At 36.5% G+C, this 26,089-nt stretch overlaps 1 protein-coding gene and 1 long non-coding RNA gene across 2 annotated transcripts in view; both read left to right on the top strand.

Moving 5' to 3' along the window:
* Window positions 1-6,394: 6,394 nt before the first annotated feature.
* Window positions 6,395-19,528, top strand: LOC112451809. The gene is made up of 3 exons (XR_003040420.1): window positions 6,395-6,849; window positions 8,032-8,071; window positions 9,294-19,528. It is a non-coding gene; the product is annotated as an uncharacterized LOC112451809 (long non-coding RNA).
* A 5,172-nt stretch (window positions 19,529-24,700) lies between these two features.
* LOC112451810 (laminin subunit alpha-1) overlaps window positions 24,701-26,089 on the top strand; it is a 143,632-nt gene continuing 142,243 nt past the window's right edge. Inside the window, exon 1 of the mRNA XM_025011694.1 lies at window positions 24,701-25,868. Within this exon, the coding sequence (XP_024867462.1) occupies window positions 25,742-25,868 (127 nt within the window). The 5' untranslated portion in view covers window positions 24,701-25,741. The remainder of the gene's footprint in view (window positions 25,869-26,089) is intronic.

The following is a 26,089-nucleotide window of genomic DNA, read 5'->3' as shown; positions in this document are numbered from 1 at the left end:
TTCGCTGTAGGTTAAAAAATATTACTGCAATTTCTCTCTCTCTCTCTCTCTCTCTCTCTCTCTCTCTCCCTGCCTCCCCCCTCTCTCTCTCTCTTTCTCTCTATCTAGGCCGCCCTGCACAACCACCCGTTATCCTCGTTTTCAGAGAGCCGCACATATAATGCTATCCAATCAACTTAATCCGCAGTATCAAAGCATTTGGAATCCAAGCGGCCTGATTCGAATGTTAATGAATGCGGGGAGCACGTTCTCCTGGGGGTTTCGGGCGATTGTATCCAAACAATTCGTTAGTAACTAACGAGACCCTCGTTACCGGCTACGTGACGGCAAGAATGATTGGAGTAAAAAGCGCGAGACAGTGAGTGATCTCTCTCTCTCTCTCTCTTCCGAGTAAGCTCAATCGTCATAGCTTAAAACCGAACGACAAATCCCATTCCGTCCCAGCAACAGGTTGCACTCGACACTAATTTGCGAGATTGTCGTCCCGCGTCCGCCCAATTAAGACTCTTAAATCGACTTTGGACCAGTTTCTTCCGAATGCAAGATCGGCGTGACTGGTAACAGGCGACAAATCGCGGTCATAAATCAGCATGTCATTTTGAGGATATATCTATATACAGATTGTTACATATTATTGTTTTAAACAATTAGTAAACTCTTCAGAAATAACCAAGTTTTTCTGGAAACAAAGAGCGCGTTTATAAGCTCTCTTATTTAATAATTTTAGACTAGCACTGAATGTACCTTTGTCGTTCGCGAATTCAATTTCTATCCTTATTGAATGCATGGCACAAAGCGCGCATGTTCCCAAAAATGTTGAGATCAAACGGGAAATTGTCGGCCTCGTCGCTATTATTTTCTACGAGCAGAAAAGCCGACTGATTTTCATACTTCGCGAGCGAGCAGCGGCGCCGCGGCGCGGCGATCGTATTAAAAGTTGCTGGAATAGTTGGGCGAAGCGTTTACTCGAATACACAATTTAAACTTAAGCGGAAATGCACATCCTTACTGGCCGCAATCCCGCATTCTTGCCATCGCAACGGACCGTCGAGGGAAGGGTTGATGGAAAGGGCTGGTTCGCGCCGGTCTCTCGCGTGAAGTGCGCAAGAATGCCAATCTCGGCGATAGAACGCGAGAAGTCTTTGGGAAAATAAAAGGAAAACTCAATAGAAAGAAAGAAATGGAAGGAAGAAGGAAAAAAGGGAAACTTCGCCGAAAATACCCCGAATGCATGTATAATATTTATATAAAGACTGAATCATGCTACGAGCAGATTCTGTATATTCTGTTATACGCGGAGATATATATGCAACGAAGATACCAAACATATAAGAGATATTATCTTGACTCAATCAACACTTCTCACCAAGTTTTACGTTACAATTTTCCAATTAATAAGAAATATGAAGATTTAAGAGATACTTTTAAGCGATGTCTAAATGGCGTTGTGCAATATATTTGAGATAAAAACATAATTTGTATATAATTTTTCGAGGAAAGGTTTGTTTTTGAAAAACTTTTTGTCCGGAGTTAATAGCTTTACTCGTAACAAATTTATATTTTTTTTTCTCGGTCTACTTTTATATGGAGGTATATTACGATACCGTACTGTACGTCCAGCGATACTCGACGTTGCACGCAAAAATAAAAATGTGGGAGGAAAATCCTGTGTAGTCCACTTTCCATGATTTACCCCGGCATACGCGCACACACAAACATGTCTCTCTCTCGGTGTAGGTGATATATATATACGCATGCCCTCGCAGGCACAGTATCCGAGATAATTTGAATTCGCCGAGTGGAATATAATTTAATAAAACTTTACCGCGTGGAATTCGCATTAGCTACGCATTACCTTGGCTCTCCTCCGCTTCGGTTGCTTACTTTTACCCCCGGGGTTGTTTTCGTAAGCAAACAAATTTCTTTCGTAAGATTTACGACAGTCACGATGTTATGTCTGACAGCATTTCGAGAACTTCGAAATAATTTCCTCTTGGCCTTATCGACTATACGTCCACGTGCTCCATTATAAATAATTGCTGATTCGCGCGATCGGCGTAGAATATTTTGATACTGTATGATAAATTTGTGCAAATCTAAAATGCAAAAGATACACGGAGAGAATTTTTCGTCATGGGTATTTTACCGTTAAATTCGCTAAATGTGAGACAAACTTGGCAACCAATCAAATATTATCGGTAACAAGAGGAATTTTTGACATATACAAAAGACATTTTACAAACGTAATAACGTAACAAAAATTACCAAGTACATTGATAATTTTTGAAAAATTTTATATTTTATTATAATAGATATTAATATTTTTTTATTATGGTAGATATTAATCAGAATAGCTCGCATAAAATTCTTCGTAATACATGTTGTCCTACAACTACCGTGATTTTCAGGATAAATTCTAAGAGAAAATTCTCTCTGTGTACATACTATTCGCATTTAACATTGTTAAAATCGTTTTATTCTACATCTCTTTGTCAAAAAACGAGTAATGATTTTTCGATAACCAGGAAATATTCAGGATAATTGCAGAATTGTCATCGAAAAATTTATAATGCTGCTCAAGCATATGGAATATTCAATGTTTTATATGAAATTCAACATGAAATTCAGTTCTGTATTAATCTCAGTGCAATGAAATTGGATATACATCGAAAACGCACTACAAAGGCGTGATTTAATATAATATACTCATGCAGAGTTTCAAAATCGCCCGAGATCACCCTAATAATTTATATCATGATTATGAGCATTCTAATAATTTTATAAATCGTAAAAATTGCAATATTAAACAATATACTATGTATATTAAGTATATCAAATCGACAATGTCAAGGCATAAATAAATGTTGTGCAAGATAATCGCTTTTAGATAATCAATTATTGCGGACATACATAACAATGTATATGCGCGATCAATGAATAATAATTATACGATAAATCGAACACGATCAACTAATAATAATTATACGATAAACTGGACACTCTTCTTCTCTTTTCTTTCTTTTCTTATTGTCATTCGTTAGTTTAAAATAGATAGCTATTAATTAGATTTTTTCCCTCTTTAAATGTGATATTTCTTCACATATCTCAGTATATCTACAGATACTAAAAAAAGTACTAAAAGTACTAAAAAAAAGTGTCACAATTGTAAAGTTAAAATAACTACTATCCCTCTTTTTCAATTTCTTTCAATTTCTATTATGAGAATATCCTATTTTCAAATACGAAGTCCATGTAACGAAATCTTTAAGTAACATTGCTTTTACGCGACCTCAATTGCCGGGAAATCAATACCGGTCATTCCGAAATAAACGTAACATATATTCTCGCCAATTTTGCGAAATAATCCGCTGCTTGGCCGTTATTACTAGATGTCATCGCACAGTTTTGTTGGCGATTTTGCTAAAAGCCCTTTATGACGCATATGGAGATTGCAAGGAGATCAGATCCCGGAAAGCGTGATCATCCACCGACTACAGCCTCATGCATATTCCAAACTGCACTCGTCCGTCAGCTTGGAGAGCTCACTTTTGGCACTGTTGTATTCTGACTGCCACATAACTCGCATCACGTGATTGCCTCTGTATATGCGGAAATGGTTGCTCTGGGATGGTTTTGCTTTAGAGAATGGAATGCTATTCGGATAACTAAAATCGCCGTTCATTAAACTTTAATGAATAATATCGCTAATGCAACCACACAGTTCGTTGATGTAATATAATAATCTATATTGAGAATAATTATTTAAAATTATCTCATGTAAAAATCGTTTCTTTGTTAACATCTTGCAGAAATAGGTTGTACTGTCTATTCGACATATTGCGTCGATAGAAGAACAATCCATTCAACCAATTTTAATCTTATCAAGAATAATCATGTGTATAAACTTTTAAATTTATCGTATATATCCACTTTTAATCATCGTAAATATTTCTTTAAAAATACGATATCGTGAAATAATGTTTGAGCAACAAGAACATAAATCTGCTGACGATAAAAATCTTTTCCCGCTTCTCTCGAAGCCATTATCATGGCTCTTCTACAGTTTTGGCGTCGACCGTAAATTTTTGGCCGGATGGCATTCTTTAAGGCTATGTCGGCCCCTTTTTTTCGATGCTCTGAAAAATGTCGTTCGCGAACAGCGAATTTGCGGAAAACGCCGACGTCGTCGAGGAGATCAAAAAATGGGCTCTCTCCCTTTATGGGCGAGATGGGAATTTCGTCGCGGAATGCACACCATTCCCCTATATATGAGGAACATTTTGAATTAAGAGAGATTACGTGAAAACGCATACTTGCGCAGTTATTTGGCAAACAGAGTATCAATTTTGACTATAAATCGACACTGTTTACGTGAAATAACCAAGGGTATCGCTTTCGATGCGATAATATGACAGCTATATCATTCTTCCCTGTTATTCCGTTTTGTTCGCATTATTAACATAAAGTTATACATAACGTAAAGTTATACAGAAATAAAAAAAACTCATCGCTTTAAATACGGTGTAGTGTAATAAATCCCCCTCTTTATATCGCGCCGTATTGATCGTCATTACAGTCGTTTAAAATTCCAGCTATGCAGCGAAAACGTATAATAGAGTAATATATCATAAGCGGTGCAACGTTTTCACAAAAATATGAGAAACGCATGCTATGCTATATCCTTCTGCATAATGTAACATAACGCTATTGCCGTATTTTGTCACATGAGCTAAATTGTGTGATATCGGATTTGCAATATGATATAGAGCAATTAATCCTTTGATTGTGCAACTGATCGTTTTTCAACAAGGTATGTTAAGAGCAACTGATTTAAATGAACAAAAAGCTGTTGTTTTTTTTTACATCAGCGCTATAAAATAGCGATTCTGAATAACTATGCGATATGTCATAGAGAATAATAATACTCGGTTAAAATATATTCAACGATTCTGTTTAAATTAACAACACGGTGCTTGCACGTAATACGTGCCGTTTGCACGTAATACATACAAAAGCACGAAAGTCGGAACTTTTATGAAGCTAATACGCAGTTGCCTTGAGTTTCTAAAGTCGTGCACGGGTTTATCCCTCACGTCCCGAGCATATATTTAACGCTGCAACGCTTATTTGCACTGAAAAATCGCGTAAAGCCAGTAAAAGCGCCAGGAATGTCGCAAAGCTGCTCACCTCTTCGCCATATTCGGCAACGCCCGAAACATTTTAACGCTTTTGGAAATATTTATCCATTGCATTTCTCTGTGACATATGTACCTTTCCAATACAATTAATTTGATTAATTTTGCTGGACAAACACACGTGTGTTTCTAATTTAATGAAAACGATTTCAAAATTTTCGAAAATTATTTGAAACATAGTTCGTCATTTGTCATTTAAAAAAGAGAAACTTTCTCGATATCAATAAATATGGTTTTAAAAGAGAATATTAAAAAAATCCTGAAATATATGTAACTCACAGCTTAAAAAGTTATATATACGCAACGAGTTGTCAGAGCAAAATGTCGTCGCGAGTTGCAATTGTGGCAAATGTTGTATAGCGAGAGGGACGGACTTTACGCCATTCACGTCCTCGGCTTTCGCTCCGGCATAATCGCGCCGAGACGTCAGAACCACGCTGTGATGTACGGGCGCTTGAAATCGCCCAAACTTTTGCATAGTTAACGTAAATATGTGCAACTTTGCCAGGGGAAGCCTACCAAAGATCGCCGGTCGCCTTATCCCTGTCACGTTCCGCGCGTAGATTTCACGCTCTCGCGACACCACGTCTCGGCGCACACATGCACACACACATGCACACGCACACACACACATACGGGCCGAAAAATCGTCAGGAACGTTAACCGCATTTCCTCGCCCGAAACTCGCGAAATCCGCTTGACCCGGATTCCGACTCGCCCATAAAGCAAACCGTGTTCCGTTCGTCGAGATAAATGACGGCTGAAAGAGCGCGCAGAAAAATCGCCGCGTAATCGCATGCGGAAAAGCGCAATGCGTATCGCTGTCGACGGAGAAATAGATTGCATATCATCAACGGACGCAAGTTTCGAAAATTACACTTGAGAATTTTTAATCTCGTTCTCTAACTGTTATGTTGTGCTCTTAGAAACGAATTAATAATTCTTCTCTATGACATAAAAGGTAATAATATTTGCGTGCTTATGCTATTGCGCTCAAAATAGCATATATCAATTCCGATTGTAGTACTATTTTCAATAAAGAGTATTAATCTTCTGGCATACATTTAATTGGAATTGAAGATCTTTGTAATAAAATAATATAACGACGTTAATTAATAAAACGATACTATTACATGTTTGAATAGTAGAGTTTCTATAAATTCATAATTAAGGTTCAACTCATCTTTTAGAGAATTTCTACAACAATGCCGTTCTTAAGAAAGCTTATGTAAGCAAAAAAATAGATATAGCTGCGTACATTTTACATTCTAGAAAAACACTGCTCACGAAATGTTTCCTCTTAACTAATTCTACGAAATATATAAAAAAAGATTCTCGCAAAGTTGACGACTTTATCGTCGAGAGGGATGCAGGAGGTGTGACGGGACTGATGTGTCTTACGGCATTTTAGTGCAACAGATGTACGGATCGAACGGAGCAAGCGTCGGTCTACCAATGGGCATGACCACGCTGAAGGGCACAACCGGTACACTGGGGCCCCTGGCGAACTACGGCTCGGGGATGGGAATAACGGGGGCCACGACCCTGCCACGGCCGGGAAACTGGCTGCGCCCTGCGGGCCTCAGGCTCGGGCACAGCGCGGCCCGGGTCCGCCTCTACTGCCAGGCAAAGTGAGGAGCCATGGTTCCGACAGGTGAGACATTTTTCATATATCTCTCTTCTATTGTTTTTGCGATCAGAAAAAACCGCCGCGTTATTACATTTGCTTTTATAATTTTGTAACTGTTCGTATGTAGTATACCTCTAATAACCTCTCGGATATTTGTACGAAATAAATGCAGTATTCTCTTTCTAAAGAATTGTAAAGGAAGGAATCATAAGTTATCAAGTTATCAAGAGGAATAAAAAAGTTATGAAATTATTAAAAATTTTAAAGCTCTCCAAAGTACATCATATCTTCGAAAAAGACATTATCTTTAAGCGCTTCTATTAATGATTGAACTACTTTAATTAAATAGAAAATAAATTCTTATGTATTATGTATTTTTTGTAAAACAAAGCCATGTATGTATTGTTAAATATATATATTTTTTCATTTTAGCAAACTATACTAACAACGACCAGCAATCACATTGCAATAGATTTTAACGTATTGTCATGTACGAACAGATTATATAGCTTTTTTTATAGAGAAGTGAAAAAGATTATCATTTTTATAGTGTTCAGATTGGAATCGAAAGAAATCGGAGGAAATGCGCATTTTTTATTGCAAAAACGATAAGTCAGCCAATCGAAAAAGAGCCGATCCTCTTTCCGTTGCATTATACAACGTCGTTATTGATTAGACCCTCGAAAGTTTGTTATCCCTTCGTCATTAATTCAAATAGCGATAAGATCGTGTGAGGAACGATCGATATAAGATATGTAGAGAGTTTTGAATTATAAATGTGTTATTAATGGATTAATCAACTACAAATTTAATGCAATTTCTCATGTCAGAAAAAATATTTATTTTATTCGAAATAATAAGAAAATCTATTGAATATTGATACGAACATATGTTCTCATGTTTATGTTCGTTTATTTCACAATTATCGAAAAGACATTGAAAGAAGATTAGATTCAAATATTTAATTTAAAACTGAAGCTAAAAATTCTCCTATCGAATAAGACTGGCTTAATTATTATATCTAATTGTTATAAAGTGTACTAGTGTAAAACCATTTAGCATCTCGTGACATGTTTTCCATGTGTTTGGTTTAAAATATATCTTGATAAGATACACAGAAAGTGCTACTTATAATCTTTATCTTCAATATCTATTTTTTACATGCAGTTAACTTTAATTGATACATATCTTCCTATTGTCTTTCAGTGACATCTCCTCCAGCCAGAAAGACGAGTGGTTTGTGTAGGTGAGTTAAAAATTATGGCGCATCCGGCAATCACACCGCGATTCGCTCGTTCATTTCGTTCTCTTTGAAACACGAGCGTAAACCTGTGCTCGGTGGAACTTTGAAAATTTCAATTACAAAGAGTATGGCCATTACCATTGTCGCGATTACGTGGTCCGCCTCGGGGATGGACGTTCTGTTATGCTCGTATATCAAAGACTCTTTGCTTTTCAAAATGCAATTACGAGGCAATCAAGCCGTTGAATGTCAATGTTAAAAAGTAATACCTACTCACGTACACGTATATCTCGACATAGCTTCGATATATCGACTGCTTATTTGGCTTAATTTCATTACCTATTATGTCGCTTTCCACGGCTATTTCGAATAATTACATGTTATTATTATGGTTATGGCATAATAATTGCTTTTGTATATTACGAAAAGATAAGCGTGGTATTTCATAGAGAAATCACATGTACGCGGTACTTGCAATAATTAAACTTTATTAAGTCTTACAAGATAAAGCAAATTTCATCACAACAGTCAAGTTCCGATACGCGGCTTACAGATTTTTAGAGATTGTTTAGAAAGTATGTGTCAATGCGTAAAGTGCTGAACGTGCATATTATAATTATATTATGTTATGTTGAAAGCATAAAGTTATCTCGGGTTACTTCTGTACATCATGTATTAATTAAATATGTAAGTTTTAATGTACGTGGAATAAAATAACTAATATGAGAGTCAGAATCGTGAAAGTATAAAATACCTCGTATTTACATAAAAAAATAATTCTCATTTTATACGCGTTTAATCTTATCGATTTTAATGTGAAAATCCAGCGTGCATATGTTCAAATATTACTCTTTAAATATTACCAATTTCAATATTTCCTTTCAAAAGTGAACAATGTTACGAGCGTTTATAAAATACGTTGTAATTTGCTATCATATATGCACTCTTAAATTGAAATTTAAATTTCTATACGCGTGCTCAATATAAATATAACGATCTCGCCGTAATTTCAAGAGAACTAAATGTATACGAAGAAATGTGACATGTGTAATACATTGAGTGTCACCATTAATTACATTTGATCCTTCAATTCTTTGTCTCTTTGTAGCTTTAATTACACAAAAAATTCAGAATCAATTAAATCGAAATTAACTTCCATTGATGTCGGCGAAAATCAGCGATAAATCAAACAACGTGAATAATCGATTTGCTTTTGTGTCGATAGAGGCAGGCCTGGACCAGAGCCCGCAGGGTGAATCGGAGCGGTGGTGCCCTCACCGCCCCTGGGGGACGGGGCGACGCCAGACGTCGAATCGTCTTCTGCTGATCGTCGGTCGCGTGTTATCGGCGAACATCGAGCCACAAGTAACGCAGACGCAATTCCTAATCATCTTCTGATCCTCCCTTAAGCATCGTGGAACCGCACCGGAAACATGACCGATACGGACCGAAGGAAAACGCGGAAAAATTGAATTTCGTCGCGAAGAACAGATGTCTAAATCCTTTTTTATCTCATTTTGCAAAATTCTACGTTTTGCCAGAAGAAATTTCTGTCACGGGATTATACACAGAGTATTCCCGAACGATGAAGGATGGTTAGCTATTATGAAAATAAACGCAAACAAAAACAAATGGGGGGAAAAGCGAGAAAGCAAAATCGATATTCCGAGTCGACATTCGCAAATTTGTTTGCATCGCTAATCGAGCTATTAATGAAGTAAACAGATTTTTACGATGATCGAACGAGCGTTGTTTTCGTAAAATTCGCTTGAAGAGAATGCGTACAAATTGTTTACAAGGGACGGAAGCGGGATAGCGTCAACGTAATGCGAGGCGCGGACACGCGGTCCGAGAGACTATTGGACAAAAATTAATTGCAAACAGTATGAGTGGGGCGTCGCGTGTGCGTACGTATGCGCGAGCGTGCGAATGTGAATAGAATGGAAATGATAAATGCACGCACATAGCAAAAGGGAAGAGAGACGGGAGCTTCGATCTCGTGGTGCACGTGTGCGCAATGAGTTTTCGTTACGTAGCCTAGTCACGTAAGTCAGGTGTTTCTCGGTGTGTATTCTGTGAAGCAGTAGAGAGAGAGAAGAACGCCGTTTTAGTCGTACGGATCGCATCCGCTGTTCACGGTAACGATTTTCGCGGGAGTCTTCATGAACCCGGCATTCTTACATTGCAATTGATAATTGCACTGCGATTTATTAAATTATATAAATAGAGTTATCTCAGTGAAATAATATTTAAAATAATAAATAATTCCAACTCATCTCTATAGACACGTGTGTATCAATAAAGAAGAAAAAAATCACAACACAATGTACATCGAGTATTAAACTGCCAAGCCAACTATGATGGCGAACATTCGGGTAGATTTATAACATTTAAAAAAACTATATTAAATTATAACAATGTACAATATCTCCAGGTATTTTTTAGCCGTTATACAATACATAAAACATTATCCAATAATTTTTGTTTTTATTCGAAAGAGAAACGTCAAGAAAAAAGGTTTCCACGGAAATTCGTCGCATGGAAAATCGTTACCGTGAAATCGTTATGTACACGCGCGCGAGTATTTGACGCAAAAGTGCGCTTGAGATGCGTTAGTGCGTGTTGGCCGACGGAGCTGTAATATGAAATTGCAATCTATCTCATCCGTAGGAAAAGATTCGCGATTAAAGTTTGTTTTCATCATCTCTTTTTGTTTGACAATTAACATCAGCCAAATACTGATTAAGTTTCTCAATAGACATGCTTGTTATATATTACATAACTTTTTGCATTCTTTCAAATATTTAAAAGAAACTTTTTTACTATAAAAGTCAAATATATTAATTTCAGTGAATAAATCTACCAGTCCATTTTGTCGACCGCTATATTTTATTCGTTATCCAATGAAAGACTGTGCTAAAAAGCTCTCCGGCGCTGCCGTTCGCGCAAAGATTTCTTTGGATATCATAAATCAAGAGATTCTTTCTTCAGCGACTACACTAGTACCTCGTGTAGCTTTCTACGAGGACAATCACTTTCCTCCTCCGCTTCTGAATCGGCGAAGCACGAGCACAAAGCGAGCGGATACTTCGCGAGCGTGTACTTGTAATATACTTGTATCTACCATTAGCCGTTCAAGCTTTGTGCCGTTTCCATAGATTACGAATGCGAAAAAGAAAAAAACATATACATATGTAGAAGTTATAATGACGAGAGAGCGGAGTGAAGAGGTAAAAGAAGATTGTAAAAGAAGAGAGTAAGAGAATTTATCATTAACATAGAGAAAATTTTAATTTCGCGACTTTAGCGCATAACTCGCGTCACACTGAACGACGGAATTACCGATTATCACGCGTTTGTCACGCTCGAACGTAAATTAAATAAAACTTTGATCGAGAAACGATTACGATAATAAAGATATTGAATCTTCACGTTAAAGCAGAAAGTTATTTTTGGTTATAATTAAAAAAATCAAATAATTAAAGTAACATAATAATTAGATATAATAATTAGAAATTATTTTTGGAATATGTCACAAATTTTCACTTTTGCAAAGCTAAGATAAATTCGAATTTATTATACCTATTGCATATCTGTTAATCTCCATTCGAGCTTCATTACACCAAATCAATCTGTGACCAATAATATCGATTTGCGTGCAATCTTTGCAAGGAAGAAATTATAGGTAACTCGCGCATCAATACTATTTCATACTTTGACGAAAACATATCCAGAATACGTCGCCGATTTTACGTGCATGACGAAACATCGGAATATCTTCATTTTTACTGATTCATGAAGTAGCCTTTGCATAGCTTCTGCGAATCTCGCGTGATATAATATTTGATCGGCATGCATATCGACGCCGCCACGATTGAGACATTTACGAATCGAGCCGACAGACTGTAAATCAGAAAAGATGCGATTGGTCAACGTTCCTCGTTACCAAGATCATTTCTTAGATCACGATATTTTCCAACATGTTCGTCCTTTTCAGCTCGGCCAAATGCTATTATTATTCATTAATTATTTCATCATTACAATGTTAAAATTATTAATTCATATGATAATAGAATGCAATCAACACAATAATGCTCACAAGTAACATCTTAACAAATACTAATGACAAATTAATAATCTGAGGTGCAAAATCTTTTAATGAAGCATGATAGCACGTGCTGTGGCAACTGAGCTGAAATGGACTCATAGAAATATAGTTTCTTTGAAGATAAAGAGTAGAAAAGTGTGCCTGGATTATGCGGAGTTGATTTAAATGATCTAAGCTAGAGAAAACGAGCGAATGACGACAGTATACGTGCGAGAGGAAAAATAAAGGAGAGAGAGAGAGAAAAAGAGAGAATGCGAAGAGCGGAAAAGGATTCTCACACGATTAATATTACTGATTAATATTAATAATATGCTCATTGAGTGTACTATTTCATTTCTAATTATAGCTTTTCACACAAAAGCTGTAATTAACCATACTGACTGATGGTGATAACAATTGAATTTCAAGGATTAATTTTTCGAGATCGTGTGAGCCTCCACAAATGTAAATGGATTCGCGCGGTCCTTTGTGGCTCGAAGACCACGGTTATAGGATAAGCGAATAGGAATAGGTAAGAAATTCCGATTGTCGGATTCGGACACACGTAAGCTAGCTGAAACTGCCATGAACAGGACAGTGAAAGAGAGGAAATGTATGAGATATTAGTGAAAATTTAAGTCTGGAAAGGAGTATCGTATAGTCTTAATTTAAACAGTTCGCGGTGAACTGTTAGATACTCGTGAACGATTAGCGACAATTAACCTGTAGCATATTTAAAAGACTTTAGGAAATTTTCGAAGTTATTACTTAAATTTTTCAGTACATTAATTGAAATGGCTGGAAAATCATTGACATTTGTTTAGACTCTTCCGTAGTCGATTTAATTGCGGTGCACGCGAGATCAATGGAAGAGTGTTTTTCAATGAAAAAGGAACGATAAGAATTTTTAACACGTTTGTTAATAAGAATTTAATATGAATGATATATTTCTTCGCGAAGAAATCGTAAATGCGCGTTATCGATACACTCGCGTAGTCATTACATTCGATACAACAGTGCGGAAAAGGGATTGGCGCGTTATCACGTCGTAATGTCTCGTCCAGCAGATATATACATGCGCCGATTAAATGTAATATATTTCCAATGCTGTCTAAGCATTCTCCGATTAGAAATATACGCAAGAAATGAAAAGAACTGAGTCTATTCATCAAATAATCAAAATATCTGAAATCTCTGTCCAGCGATATCTTTTTATTTCTTGTCTAATATTTCTTGGAATAAACATTTGTATGAAGTAAGAATAATTGTTCTGGGATTATCGCAAAAAGTTTCAGGATGTATGTTAATTTAAAATGATCAAGCCGACGACAAACGCCAATCACAAAAGGCAAATAATAATTTTATATTTAAGTACGCATATCAAATTAAAATACCATATCGCAATCTGCATATCACAGCAATCGACGCGTAAATTCTTTAATTTTATCAATATAATCTTTAAATAACCAATTTTTTTTGCACAATTCACACGACTCAACGAATTGGTAAAGCTTCGTTCGGCGTGGTCGATCCATTGAGCGCATTTATACCGTGTGTACTTTCAAAATCAATGTACGTATACCTGATAGAGGCAACTAAAGAGATAAGCTAAAAGTGGAACAATTTTGGGAATGTCCAGAATACTCGTCTTCTAACGATTTAGAAAATACGAGAGAAATCTAGTAGTGAAATTTCGCGTAAAAAAAATGTATAGGATAAAATGATTCTAATGTATGTAACTTGTTGCATAACATCGTGCGATATTCCGTAAAGCATCCCACGAAAAGGATAAATCTTTATTAAATATATACATTTCTACTAGTGCAGGGTGAGAGAGCCTATACTTATAATGCAGATGCAGACACTGATTATTTTCTAATTTATAAATATACGTCGCGTACCGTGAATAATTAAAAATTCTTTACTTTGTCTGTTTTATGTTACCATGATAGACTTGTGAGAATCTTGCATTAAAACTCGTTCGTACTAAACAAATTTTATCGCATATATTCCACGACAAGTTCTTCGTTTACTAGATTTCCAAGCTCATTGTAGCGCGAAGATTTATTAATTAAAAATTCACGAAATGAGAATAGAATGTCGCAGCGCGCTTGTATTTCTTGAAAGTTTAGAAAAAAAACTTAGATGAATCTATACAATATAGATAGACAGATGTGTTGGAAAAGCAGAAGGATTAATGAATGAACGCGAGTGTATGGTGTGATTGCCCTTGGAAATTAGCGATAATAATAGTGATAATACGAGATAGGGGATAACGAGAAACGGGATAAAAATTTCTCTATAGAATCAGGCGATGCATTGTCCTCTTCAATTAATTTCTTCATAGTACTAATTATTTCTGTCATTTCAATATAAGCTACTGAATTCTAATATATATGTATGTGTGTTTGAAGCTTCTAAAGAGAAAAATTATGGAACATTTTGATAATATAAAATAACGAGCAAAAAATATGACTGAACACTTTTATAGATTTGACATTAGATATAAATCAAATAATATCAAATCTATGAAAAAGGTGATTTAAGTAAATTTATAAAGTTTGCATAATATTTGGTTAAATTTATAATTTCTATTACCAATCGAAATTAGAGTAAGCAACGTTCACATTCGGTAAATGAAAGATGGAATACACGCGTGTAAAACGAGGATAAAGGCGGTCTCTGTCAATTGCAACTTGGTAAAGAAGAGATCTACCCCGTACAAGTTCCCGTAAAAGCCGGTTTTACACGTTGTATCTCTACAATTCGTATCGAGAAATACACGAGTATTATCATCGTTGTTTAACGATTAATAAAACCATAAACTATTTTGAGCATGTGATCGCATGCAGCAGAATTTCGAAGTTAATCATTCTATTTTACGTCTTATCTCACAAGATTTTCGGTGAGAAATTTGAGCAATGCATCGCCAGACTTTTTTTTCGAAACAGATAATTCAATTCCACTCTTCGATAAAATCTTTCGAATATTGGGTATTTTATGCAATATCTAAATCAGTACGATCGAAATGATCGAACTGACGCGAGGCATGCGTGATAATCCGAATAAAACAAGATTTCAATGATGTTAGTATAGTTAGTACGAGGGGAGTATTTTCACGGATGTGGGTAACGTTTATGACCTAAAGCGAGAAAAAGATGTAAGCGGACAATAATAAACCATTTTGGACACGATTTATCTCAGCCTGCAAGATAGTCGAGCTATCATAACGAACAGAATTCACTCACAATCAGTATCATTCACCGCGATCGCCATCGAGAACATGGAAATACTCCCATCAAAAAGAGTCTTCAGCATAGCACTTTCTACATTCTTTGCTGCGGTTAGCATGTTAAGAGAACATCAACTTCAAATAAACTTTCGAGACTAAATGTTACGTTGGGCATAACGAGCCGTAGGTTAAACTTTTTATTATTTTTATATTAATTGAGTAATTGTATTCTCAATTGACTGCAAATTTCGACGAAAAAAGAAAACAATATAAAAACGTGCACGAAAATGATAATTTCTTAAAAGATCTGACCACTAAATAGCTAAAAATAACTTTAACAATGCACGTTGTTGCTAAACATTTTATTCGATAATATGCCTCATGTAATTTAAACTTAAATAATAATATCATTGTATCAGACGATTCATTAAACTCTCAGTTCCATTGGGAAAAGGCTGCTATTGAACATGTATCGTTCGTTATTAATCATATTAGTCGAGCACGTCATAGTACTGTCATCTCCGAGAATATTGACCATCATAGAGATCATCGTACACATAATACGATATTATAGTGTTCGTACTTGTATAACAGGACGTTTCCACTCTCGAAACTGATCGAACGCTAAATTGATCGAAAAAAACAAGAAATCTCGTATGTGATATTTGTTACTGAAAATAATGAAGATAAGTTGTTGCGTAATCATTGGCATAAAGTATAATTGGCTTGAACGAATTAATAAATTTAAATGTAGAATAGATATTATATATACAAATTTAATAACGCGACTTTTACTTTACGAGCGATTGTTGTAATGTTTTAGTATCATATTTTATCATTTTGCAATATTTTATTGTCACAAAAAATATCTAGAAGAATAGGGATAACTTTTCATAAATATATTCATTTCACTAGATGCAAAAAAAAAATAGATCAAAATTCGCGTTGGCAACTTCGAGAGTACGGAGCACGACATAACAATAAGTAATGGGAAACAATACAATAATTTTTCATACTGTTTTTACTTTTTACTACTATGATTACGTATCTGTATAATCTTATTCTTATCGTATACTGTATATTTAGCCGCGGCGCATATCAAGTGATGCATTCTCCGACGCATTTTAACAGTGCCGCAAAAATTGTTCTCCGCAGGATTCACAGTCGAGCAAATGTTAAATTCAACGAGATAAGATTTACCGAGAATGTAAAATAATTACATTGGAAATCTACAACTTTGCGCTACTAAGGATCGGTTAAAGAGTTCGATAAATCACGGAGATAGGAATCTAAAAATCTAAAGATGCAGATGTTCCGAGATCGGCGAGATATGTGGGGTCCAAGAATCCAAGAATGTGATCCTGTAATCTCAGACTCTAGGAAGAATCTAAAAACCGTCAAATATTTAAGGATCGAAGGAAGGAAAGAATTTCTCTCTATCAAATCTATCTATTCGAACATTTTCAACGATATCGGTATAAGATACGATTTATATATTTATATATTTGCTCCGAAATTTTTAAAATGTTTACTGCTGAACTTTTTTTATCGACCAAAGCTGATTGCTCGCTGTGAACTCGGTAGAGTCTATCTTTTGCAACAATCTGTACTGTACACGCGTACCGACGTCACATCTTATACTCTATAGTTTGTATCTATAGCAGTTGCCGAGGATTCTCGATTATAATATTAGTATAAAATAAATAAGCTTGCGTGTACCGGTGTGCATATGTTTCGTGTGCTTGTATGTACGTATGCGACTCGAGAGAGAAAGAGAGAGAGAAAGAGAGGAAGAGAAAGGAAGAGCGATGGCTCTCGCGTGTGTATTTATCTCAAGAACGGTTCGCAATCGGCGTGTAATACGAGAGAGAAAATATTTCCTGATCCTAACGAAGAGAAAAACGGCGATAAGCGAAGCTTTGCGCGAATTTCACAAGTCTTACGAGATCAGATGCGAACAAGGGGAACTCGCGTATTTCGATGGAGATACACCCTGTATCGCGTCAACATGCTTTCAGTGTAAATTCTTTCATAAGCTAGATTTCGATACTCCTGATAAGAAGCGCACAATTGAAAGAAACGAATAGTTGCGCTGCGATTTCTGCGCATTTCCATCTCCGAGAATTATACAACACAAAATTGTAATTACGAAGCAAAAGCTCTCGTTAAAGTACAAATCTCCAGGGACACCGAACTGTTATTTTATCGCTCTTTAAAGGCTAATAACTTTTTTTGTATTATTTATGCCTCACAGGAGCTTTGAGCAATCGGGAGGATTTAATAAACTCCTATATATTTAAATTTTATAAATTCTAATTGTCTGATCTAATTCTTCCGTCTGAACTTTCGTCGATTTAAATTTTGTTTCGTAAATCGCGATCTCGTGTAATAAATGCAATAAAAATAATTCTTAAGTCGGCATTACGTCGATATACAATTTACAAGAGCTTTATATCGCAGCGTGCAGAATCGTAATTAGCGCGCGATATCGCGAAGCTTGTTAAACGATATCGTAAGAGTTGTTTAACGAATTTTCTATTTGATATTGCACAGGATAATACCATGTGTCGTGCGAGCGCTCTTATGCAGATATCGCCGTCAATTATAAAACGAGAGCTCGACGAAATGCCGGAAGAAAAGAATACGAACGGTCGATAGGCTCGATGAACGTAGTTTAAGTACACGTGTTACCATTATTTACTTGTCATATCGATCCGCGCATATCACGTGTGTAACAATAAATGAAGCGAGAAAAAGAAAAAGGAAGAAGCATAGACTGCCGTTGGACTAAGCGTCACAAATTCACATAATATTGTACACACTTTCATACGATTTTTAACATCCGCGAGAATATTACTGATCGATTTTACAAATCGCGCGTCGTTCGAAAAAAGTCGAACGAGTAGTGCTCGTCCACACATATTCGACCGTCCATCGCCAGCAGGACGGGTCGACACATTGCCAACGGTTTTTTCAAACGATATCGTCCAAGTGCTTGAACGCTTATCCGCGAATTTCCACTTTTCCGGTTCTCCTTATTCGATCTCAATCAATCCGGTTCTCCAAACATTATTTACCTGAATATTATTTCTCGGCGACTATATCTCGAAATCTTCTGGCATTATTTTTACTATTTTAATCGTGACTTCGCCATTGTGACTATCAAAATCGATTCTAACATCTCGTTAAAAAGAAATAAAATTGAAGTATTTGTCAAATGGCAAAAGAATATTTCTATGTATACAAAAATTAATAGATGAACATTTATCTTGCAATGAGAATCTTTATTGCTCAGTAAATTTATAATTCCGCAAAATTAATAAAAGCTCGATTAAAATACGATAATACAATCTAGCTATAAAATTTTTTCTAAAATTAAAAATGACTTCCCGATGAATAAAACGTAATTGTCGTTTAAGACTTATATGATGAAGGTTAGACTTTAATATACACTCTGAGCGATGCAGAAGTGTCGCTTGACAAGAATTTAGTTGCGTTTGAATTATATCTGCTTTATCGTGCAAAATTGAGCAAAGGACTGTATAAAACATTTTGCAATAAAATATTCAGGAGAGCATATGGGATAATCTCAGGTTTTATCGCTCGGTAAAAATTCCGCAAATATATTTTATCGTGAAGCACATGTGAAATATGGAAATTCGCATAAGCGCGACAGTGCGTACGTTACCTTTTTGCGACGAAGCGACAGGTAAGCCGTTCGAGAATCGCACGATCGCGATCGAAGCGCGTCTCTGCAGATGGACTCGATAGCGATAGCAAACTATTGTATACCGATTAGAAATAGCGCGAAACAGACGCGTTCTTTCGATTGATCGTGCGATTGATCGGCTGAACACAATGACCATGAGCGAACAACGGGGAACTTCGAGCCGCTTGATATAAAATAATTCAGCGCTTAAAAAGCCGAAAGAGAGGAACACTAATTATATCTCCGTAAATATCCTATAATATATTCAAAACAAAAAAAAAAAGATAACCAAAGCATTGTAACCTTCTAGAGGCAAAGAAGAAATAGCGAAGTACCTAATCTTGTATATGATTTAGTTCGACCACTGATTTGTCCGTGTGTGTTCGTTACTGAAATATATGTTTCTTTAGTAAAAAAATTTTGGAAAATTTACATACTCGTGTGTGTTCGTGATTTCCCCTTACTCAATGTTCCTCGTTCCTTTCTCTTGTCATACGAATCAATGTACAAGCAAATAGCAAGTTGCGTCAAATTTATTATTTATTTATTGAATTCAATTCTCAATAAGCGGAAAACATAAAAATGTCAACAAGGAAAATTTTACGTAACTATCATAAGATTTTATCACATTAATACCTTTTTTACATAAATATTGAATATCACATTTAGAAAATATTTTTAATTAATTAGAAATGAAAATATATCTACTCTGAAGTAAAATTGTATATTTTATTTAAAAAATAAAAATTTAGATATTGCTGAACATTCTAAACAATATGTTTTTCAAATTTTACGTGAGTTCAACGAAAATATGACGCAACAACACTAATAAGCGATTGCCCAATTAATTCACTCACCGATTGCCGCCGCCGCCGCTGCTGCTGCTGCTGCTGCTGCACTCCCTTTCCAGTTGGCCCTGGAAATATAATAAATATAATTATTCACATATGCAATTATTTTTTATTAAATTACTACTTTATAATTAAAGATTGAATGAGATTGATAAAATATTTTCATACAGTATAGATTTATTATATTCCCTTAAATTCCAAACACAATATTTTAACTACATTTTTATTTCAAACGTAGCAAAATAATTACTACGACAGCAAAAAATAAACATATTTAATATAAAAATATTTCATATAATTATGATAATTCTATATAATTAAAATTTTATCGTGTATAATTCTTTTTATACATAAATACTATATATTATGTTTTATAAATTTTATCAACTATGGAAAGGTTTTTTTTTTATACTCAACCCTCTGTCTGTATACATTTTTTATTACATCTTCGGAGTGTATACGTTGTCACGTTTGGCGCTATTTTTCCCTACCTTAAAGTATCTATTTTAAAAATCTGAAAAAATTCACAAAACACCTGTCTACACTAGTCATTTTGATAAACATCGTTTACTTAATATTTTCTGACAGGCTTGCAAGTTTTACAGTTACGAGCAGATATCATTTTGGCTCGGACGCCACGGCGTCGTAGACCCACGTATACAGACGGAGAGTTATTGCGAAAAAAAAACGCAAAGATTTCCAAAGAGATATGATACTTAACAAATAAAATAATATATTAACCGAGCTATTCCGATGCCGTCTTCTCGCCGAGAAAAGTTGCGCCGACATCTAGATCTCATCTCCTCGAGCCACGCGTATTAATAACGATCGCCCGATATTTTATTCGGCACTCCCGACATTGCGCGAGTAATATATTACACACGAACCGGAGTAAGGCGGGGAGGCGCGCCGCGAGAGTTGAACTTGTCGCGATGCAACAGGTAGTGACGATGCACGACATAGCACCTTACGAATGCGATTATTTCCACGCATCACACCGCCACTCGCGTATTAGAAATGATCGTTCGCAAATATTCATCACTCTCGATATCGTATCTACGCATAATTCACACTTGAAAAACGCGAAAAGTACGGAGCGTCCTACCCGGAGCGAAGTAGCGGCAAATATGGCGGTGGGGTGGTGCGCGGTGCGGCGAGGCGACCCGATAGTGGCGCGACGAGACCGTTGGCGGCGCCGCGCCGGCGCGTGACGTAGCGTGACGTAGGGTGACGTCACGTGATCCACGGAGAGCGCGGTAAGACGAATTTGAATTAATGCTCGCGGAAATATGACGCTGTAAAGTAATAGTTATTATTTCACGATAATCACGGGCGATAGTCGTTTTTCTGCTTCAATCTGAATACATATCGCGCTTTGACATTCTTTATCTATTTAGATATAATTTGCGGACGATTTTAAGATACATTGAACTGTATAATGACTTGCTTATTCGCGTGTTATCGTGCAAAGTGTTTGTTTTGAGTTTGACGGTTATGTCGAAAAAACATTTCAAGAAATGGACGATAAACGCTAGTATTGAATCGAAAAAATCTGTTAACATTATTTAATAAGAATGGATAATGATTTCTCGCAAACCGGCTAGTATTACATTGATAAATGCGATATTTGGAATAATAAATTATCAAAATAATATTTATTACGCCGTCTTACTTGCACTTCTTTACACAAAATACAGAATAACCACGTGGAATTTTCATTAGATTACTGAATATTCATTGAAAGATAATCGCCCCTAAATCGTGCGCGGACGTATACTAATTTGAACAAATTTTCATTAATTAATGTCTCATTAATTATTGAAAAAATTAGTAGAAAATTACCCTATTCAATTTAACTCGCTCTATTTATCCACGAGAAGCGACAAAATCATTACCAGAAATACTGTAAACTATTTTTTGAGATTTAATGATTATAATTATAATTTTATTTTTAAACATTTAAGAACGTGTAAAATCAAATTTTGGAATAAATTAACATTACATCCAGAATTCAGTTTGTATTCTAACGAAAGAACTTATTGACATGATCTGACAGGGACGATCTACCGTCACGCGTCGGCTAGCATTATATCGACTAATAAAATTTTGCATTTATTATGAAATCCGTTACCTACGATCCTGTTAGTCTGTGGTGACCTACCAAAAGAGTGAGATCGCTGAAATCAAAGTCGTATAATTTCAATACACAAAGTAAGTTTGTAAAAATATAACTCTTTAGAAATATAATATATCGCCGTTTGAAAAATAAGTAATTGGAAAATATACATATGTATAATGTATATACAAGTGCATTATTACATTATCAAAATCGTCTTTTAGTATAATCGCCGCCTAACATCTATTCGCTATTCGTACTGATAAACATATATACACTATTTGCGTATTATAAACATTAAGAAGTGTGCAACATATAATAAAATTATATAAAAATGTTCTAAGATTTGAATTTAAGTAAGTTAAATAAACAAATTCTCTTTAAAATTTCATTTTATTGCAATAATGTAATAAACAAAACCGTCAATATATACATATAATAATATTAAAGTTGAAAATGTTAAGTGTCATCAGAATATGTGTGTACGCAATATATTCACTTAAAAACTTTCTTTCAATTCTTAATGTAATAATTTTTCATATAATAATTTGAATGGTATTTAAGAATAGGTAACTAGATGCTACTAGATTAGTATTAGCTGCTACTTTTTTAAATAAAAATATCCCTGCTGATACTTGGAACAAAAACTAAATCAACATGAACCTGGCACAAATAAGTAGCAGCTTAATATTCATTACTACAATAGCTGCTATCTTATCATAGCAACAGCTAAATATTTCCAGCATTTCAAATGACGATCGATTATCGTTAAATGTGATCCCGATGCACTATGATATACATTTAAATCTAATGCTCGTAAAATATGATTCCAATATTGCACAGCCGTCATATATAAAACAAGAATATATGGCAGTTTCCTTCTTTATGGCGAATCCAATATAACCATCCAAATTCGTAGTAATTCAACGCAAAATATAAAATTCCATGTATCAAACCTGGCTATAAATCAAGCGGATATTAAATTGACTGACAACAATAACAGAATTTATACAATAAAGCAATCTAAATATAATTGTAAAACAGAGTGGTGTTAAATATTCGATTCTTCGACATATTACCTCGTGGAAATTACACTCTGAAAGTAGAATTTTACGGTCAGATTACAGATAATAACGCAAAAAGCATTGTCAGTAGTTCCTACATAAACAGAGAAAAGAATTTAATGTAAGTAAATGTTGATGTTAGACGTTAGACATACTAGCACAAATCTATAACGTAAACAATCTCTAATATTCAAAAACAATTTTTGTGACAAATAGAAAGATTTATACTCAGTTCTATGCTTACATATCACTTACGATACAATCAAAATGTTTAATTAACTGCAACTTTCAAGCTAGCTGTATACTATATTAATTTTCAATTATATTACTTTTGAGCCAAAATTATACTATAACTAAAAATTTTTAATATATTACATTATTTAAGGCAATTATAAATATTATTATATTGTGCTAGATTGTGTTGATTGCACCACACATGCAAAAAGTTGGAGCCCAACGATTTTTTCCCTGTTGGGATGAACCGCACTTAAAGGCCACGTTTAAAATTTCTATAAAGCATCCTCACAAATTTACAGCTATATCGAACATGCCAATACAAGAGAGTTATATGGATAATATGAACAATCACTCAATGTGGACAAGCACCAATACCACACCAATACCATCCTTCTCCTCTCACTTTAAACCCTTTGGACCAACGGCTTAACGTCTCTTTCCGAAAGACGGAGCCCAGTTTTCTCCGCACAAGGGCCTCAATCTTGCACGGAGGGGCGCAGCTTTCGGAAAAACATTCCATGGCTCTAGTGAACTCGAACCTGGTTCCTCAGATTACGAGTCTGGCGCTCTACCACTAGACCACACTGCCGCCCTATCGACGTCTGTAGTATATCTATCCATACTGATAATCATATATGCATTATTTGCGTAAACACTAAGATTATAACGATTATAAAAACCGTTCGTCTCATCGTATTAGAATTAGGATACAGCTACTTCGATGGGCACAAATACTTGGCGCTTTTTTTTACTTTTTTTTTTTTTAAGTACTTTATATTCGTTAAACATAATTCTGAAACCGATTTTGTCGTTGAAAGATGAAAAACGTTATACTTTATTTATTGAATACACTGAATACAGCATCATGTCGATAGAATGAAAATGTACTGCATATTCTTCGAACAAACTATGTACAATTGTAATGTTACAATAAGATTAATAATCGACTCGATTAACCGCGATTAACATACGCGATAATAATTAACAATGCTCAAATCATTGTCTTACGTAGTCAGGATCGCGATTTTGTTTCGTCGTTGAGATGAAGTTAAAGAAATTTTCAACATTACGATTGCTACGATTATAAAAACCATCTCATCGTATTAGAATAATTTGAGAAATTTCCAAGAATCGGGGGTACAGACAACGTAAGGTAATACACATATGTTTTTTCATATCTCAGGCATGCGGCCGTTATTGTTTACACATAATAATGCTCGCCGCTTGCCGGGTAGTGAGGGTGGGGGTGACTGCGCGGCGCGGGCGCTCCGCTCGGTCAGCTCGGTGGTGACTCGGCGTTTACTTCGCTCAGTTCGCTCGCGACCTTCGTATCGGGTATGTCGGAGCGTCACCCGGCGCGGATCTTCCCTTCTCTCGTCTCCCTCCGTCTCTCTCTTTCTCACGCGCGACTAGTTCCTCAGCTCGGAATTTCGGAGTGATCTCTCTCTCTCGGTTTAAGAGTGTAGCACCTGTGCCTGTGGACGGAAGAAAAGACTGTTTCATCTCACGCGTTCTACGCTCCTACGTGCGAGATCGCAACCACCGGTAGTGGCGCGTCGCGTGGTGGTTTCTCGTCGTTCGTTTCGCGCGCGGACAGCAGAGCGAATACGCGCCGGTGAGAAATTCCTCGTTTCTCACTCGTCGTCGGGAGCAACAAGTGAGCCCGTCGGGGGAAGTGTCTCGCGCCGTCGAGGCGGACAGGGCGGACTTTCGAGCGAACGGCAAATTCGAAACGCGCCCGTGCGCGTTCGGCGCTAAATTCACGTGGCTCGGCTCCTCCGCGGCGCGTTCGTCGGTTAAGAAACGACGCCGACGTCGTGGTGACGACGAATATCGCGCAGGGAGTTTGCGGGGAGTGCACGTGTACGTCGAGAATCGATCGCGATTTCGGGACGCGCGTCAAAATCATCGGGATCGGCGCAACGGATCGGAGGTGACACGGAGACGGAGCTCGGCGCGTGGCGTCGCTCTGAAGTTCGCCAATGGAGACGAGATGAACGCGGCAGGAATCGCCGATCCGGGAATCTCGTCCCACGCATCGTCCAGAGAATCCAGGGACTCACGATAACCGTCAGTGACATCGGCGACGCGGCGACACGAGAAGGTGTTTAATAAATTCGCTTGATTTCCGCTCGCAATCCGTCGCGAGGCGATTCAACGTGGCACGCGACGGCATGACGCGAATCGACGAATGACGAGTGCCGGAGCCCGGAGCGGAGTGAGACGGTAACGAGAACGTATAAGTGATCCGGGATCTTTGTTCTCTTTAATTCTCGCGTTCGACGATCTACGGTCTGTGTGTGAAGTGCCCCCCCCCCCTTGTCAATGCTCGCCTTTGTTCAGTGGTATCAGGGAATTGCGGGAATCCTCATGGGCCATGGCTGCTGCCACGAAGAAGGGACACGCGGGCAACGTGACGCTGCGACGCATCCTCGTCGTCGTCCTCTCGTTGATCCTGACCGGCGTCGAAGCGGCGCGCGGATTTAGGCACAACCTGAAGCAAGGTAAGCACCTGCTACCCGCTGTCGAGTGTCTCACTCGTGACTCGATTAATCTAGGCTAGTCTGGTTCAGTGTGTTTAAACCGCAATATTCAGCGTTGAACAATTTTATTGAATAAGAATAGAAACATTTTTATACTGTAACTCAAGTTTTTTTAAACGAGATTTTTTTTATTTTGAATTCCATAATTTACAAGTATTTTATGATGGTTGGCTCTTTTCTTA

The sequence above is a fragment of the Temnothorax curvispinosus genome, unplaced genomic scaffold (assembly GCF_003070985.1).
Source record: "Temnothorax curvispinosus isolate PA1 unplaced genomic scaffold, ASM307098v1 QBEX01002587.1, whole genome shotgun sequence".
Classification (NCBI taxonomy): Eukaryota; Metazoa; Arthropoda; class Insecta; order Hymenoptera; family Formicidae; genus Temnothorax; species Temnothorax curvispinosus.
The sequence above is the reverse complement of the archived record's forward strand: the minus strand, read 5'-3'. Positions and strand labels throughout refer to the sequence as shown.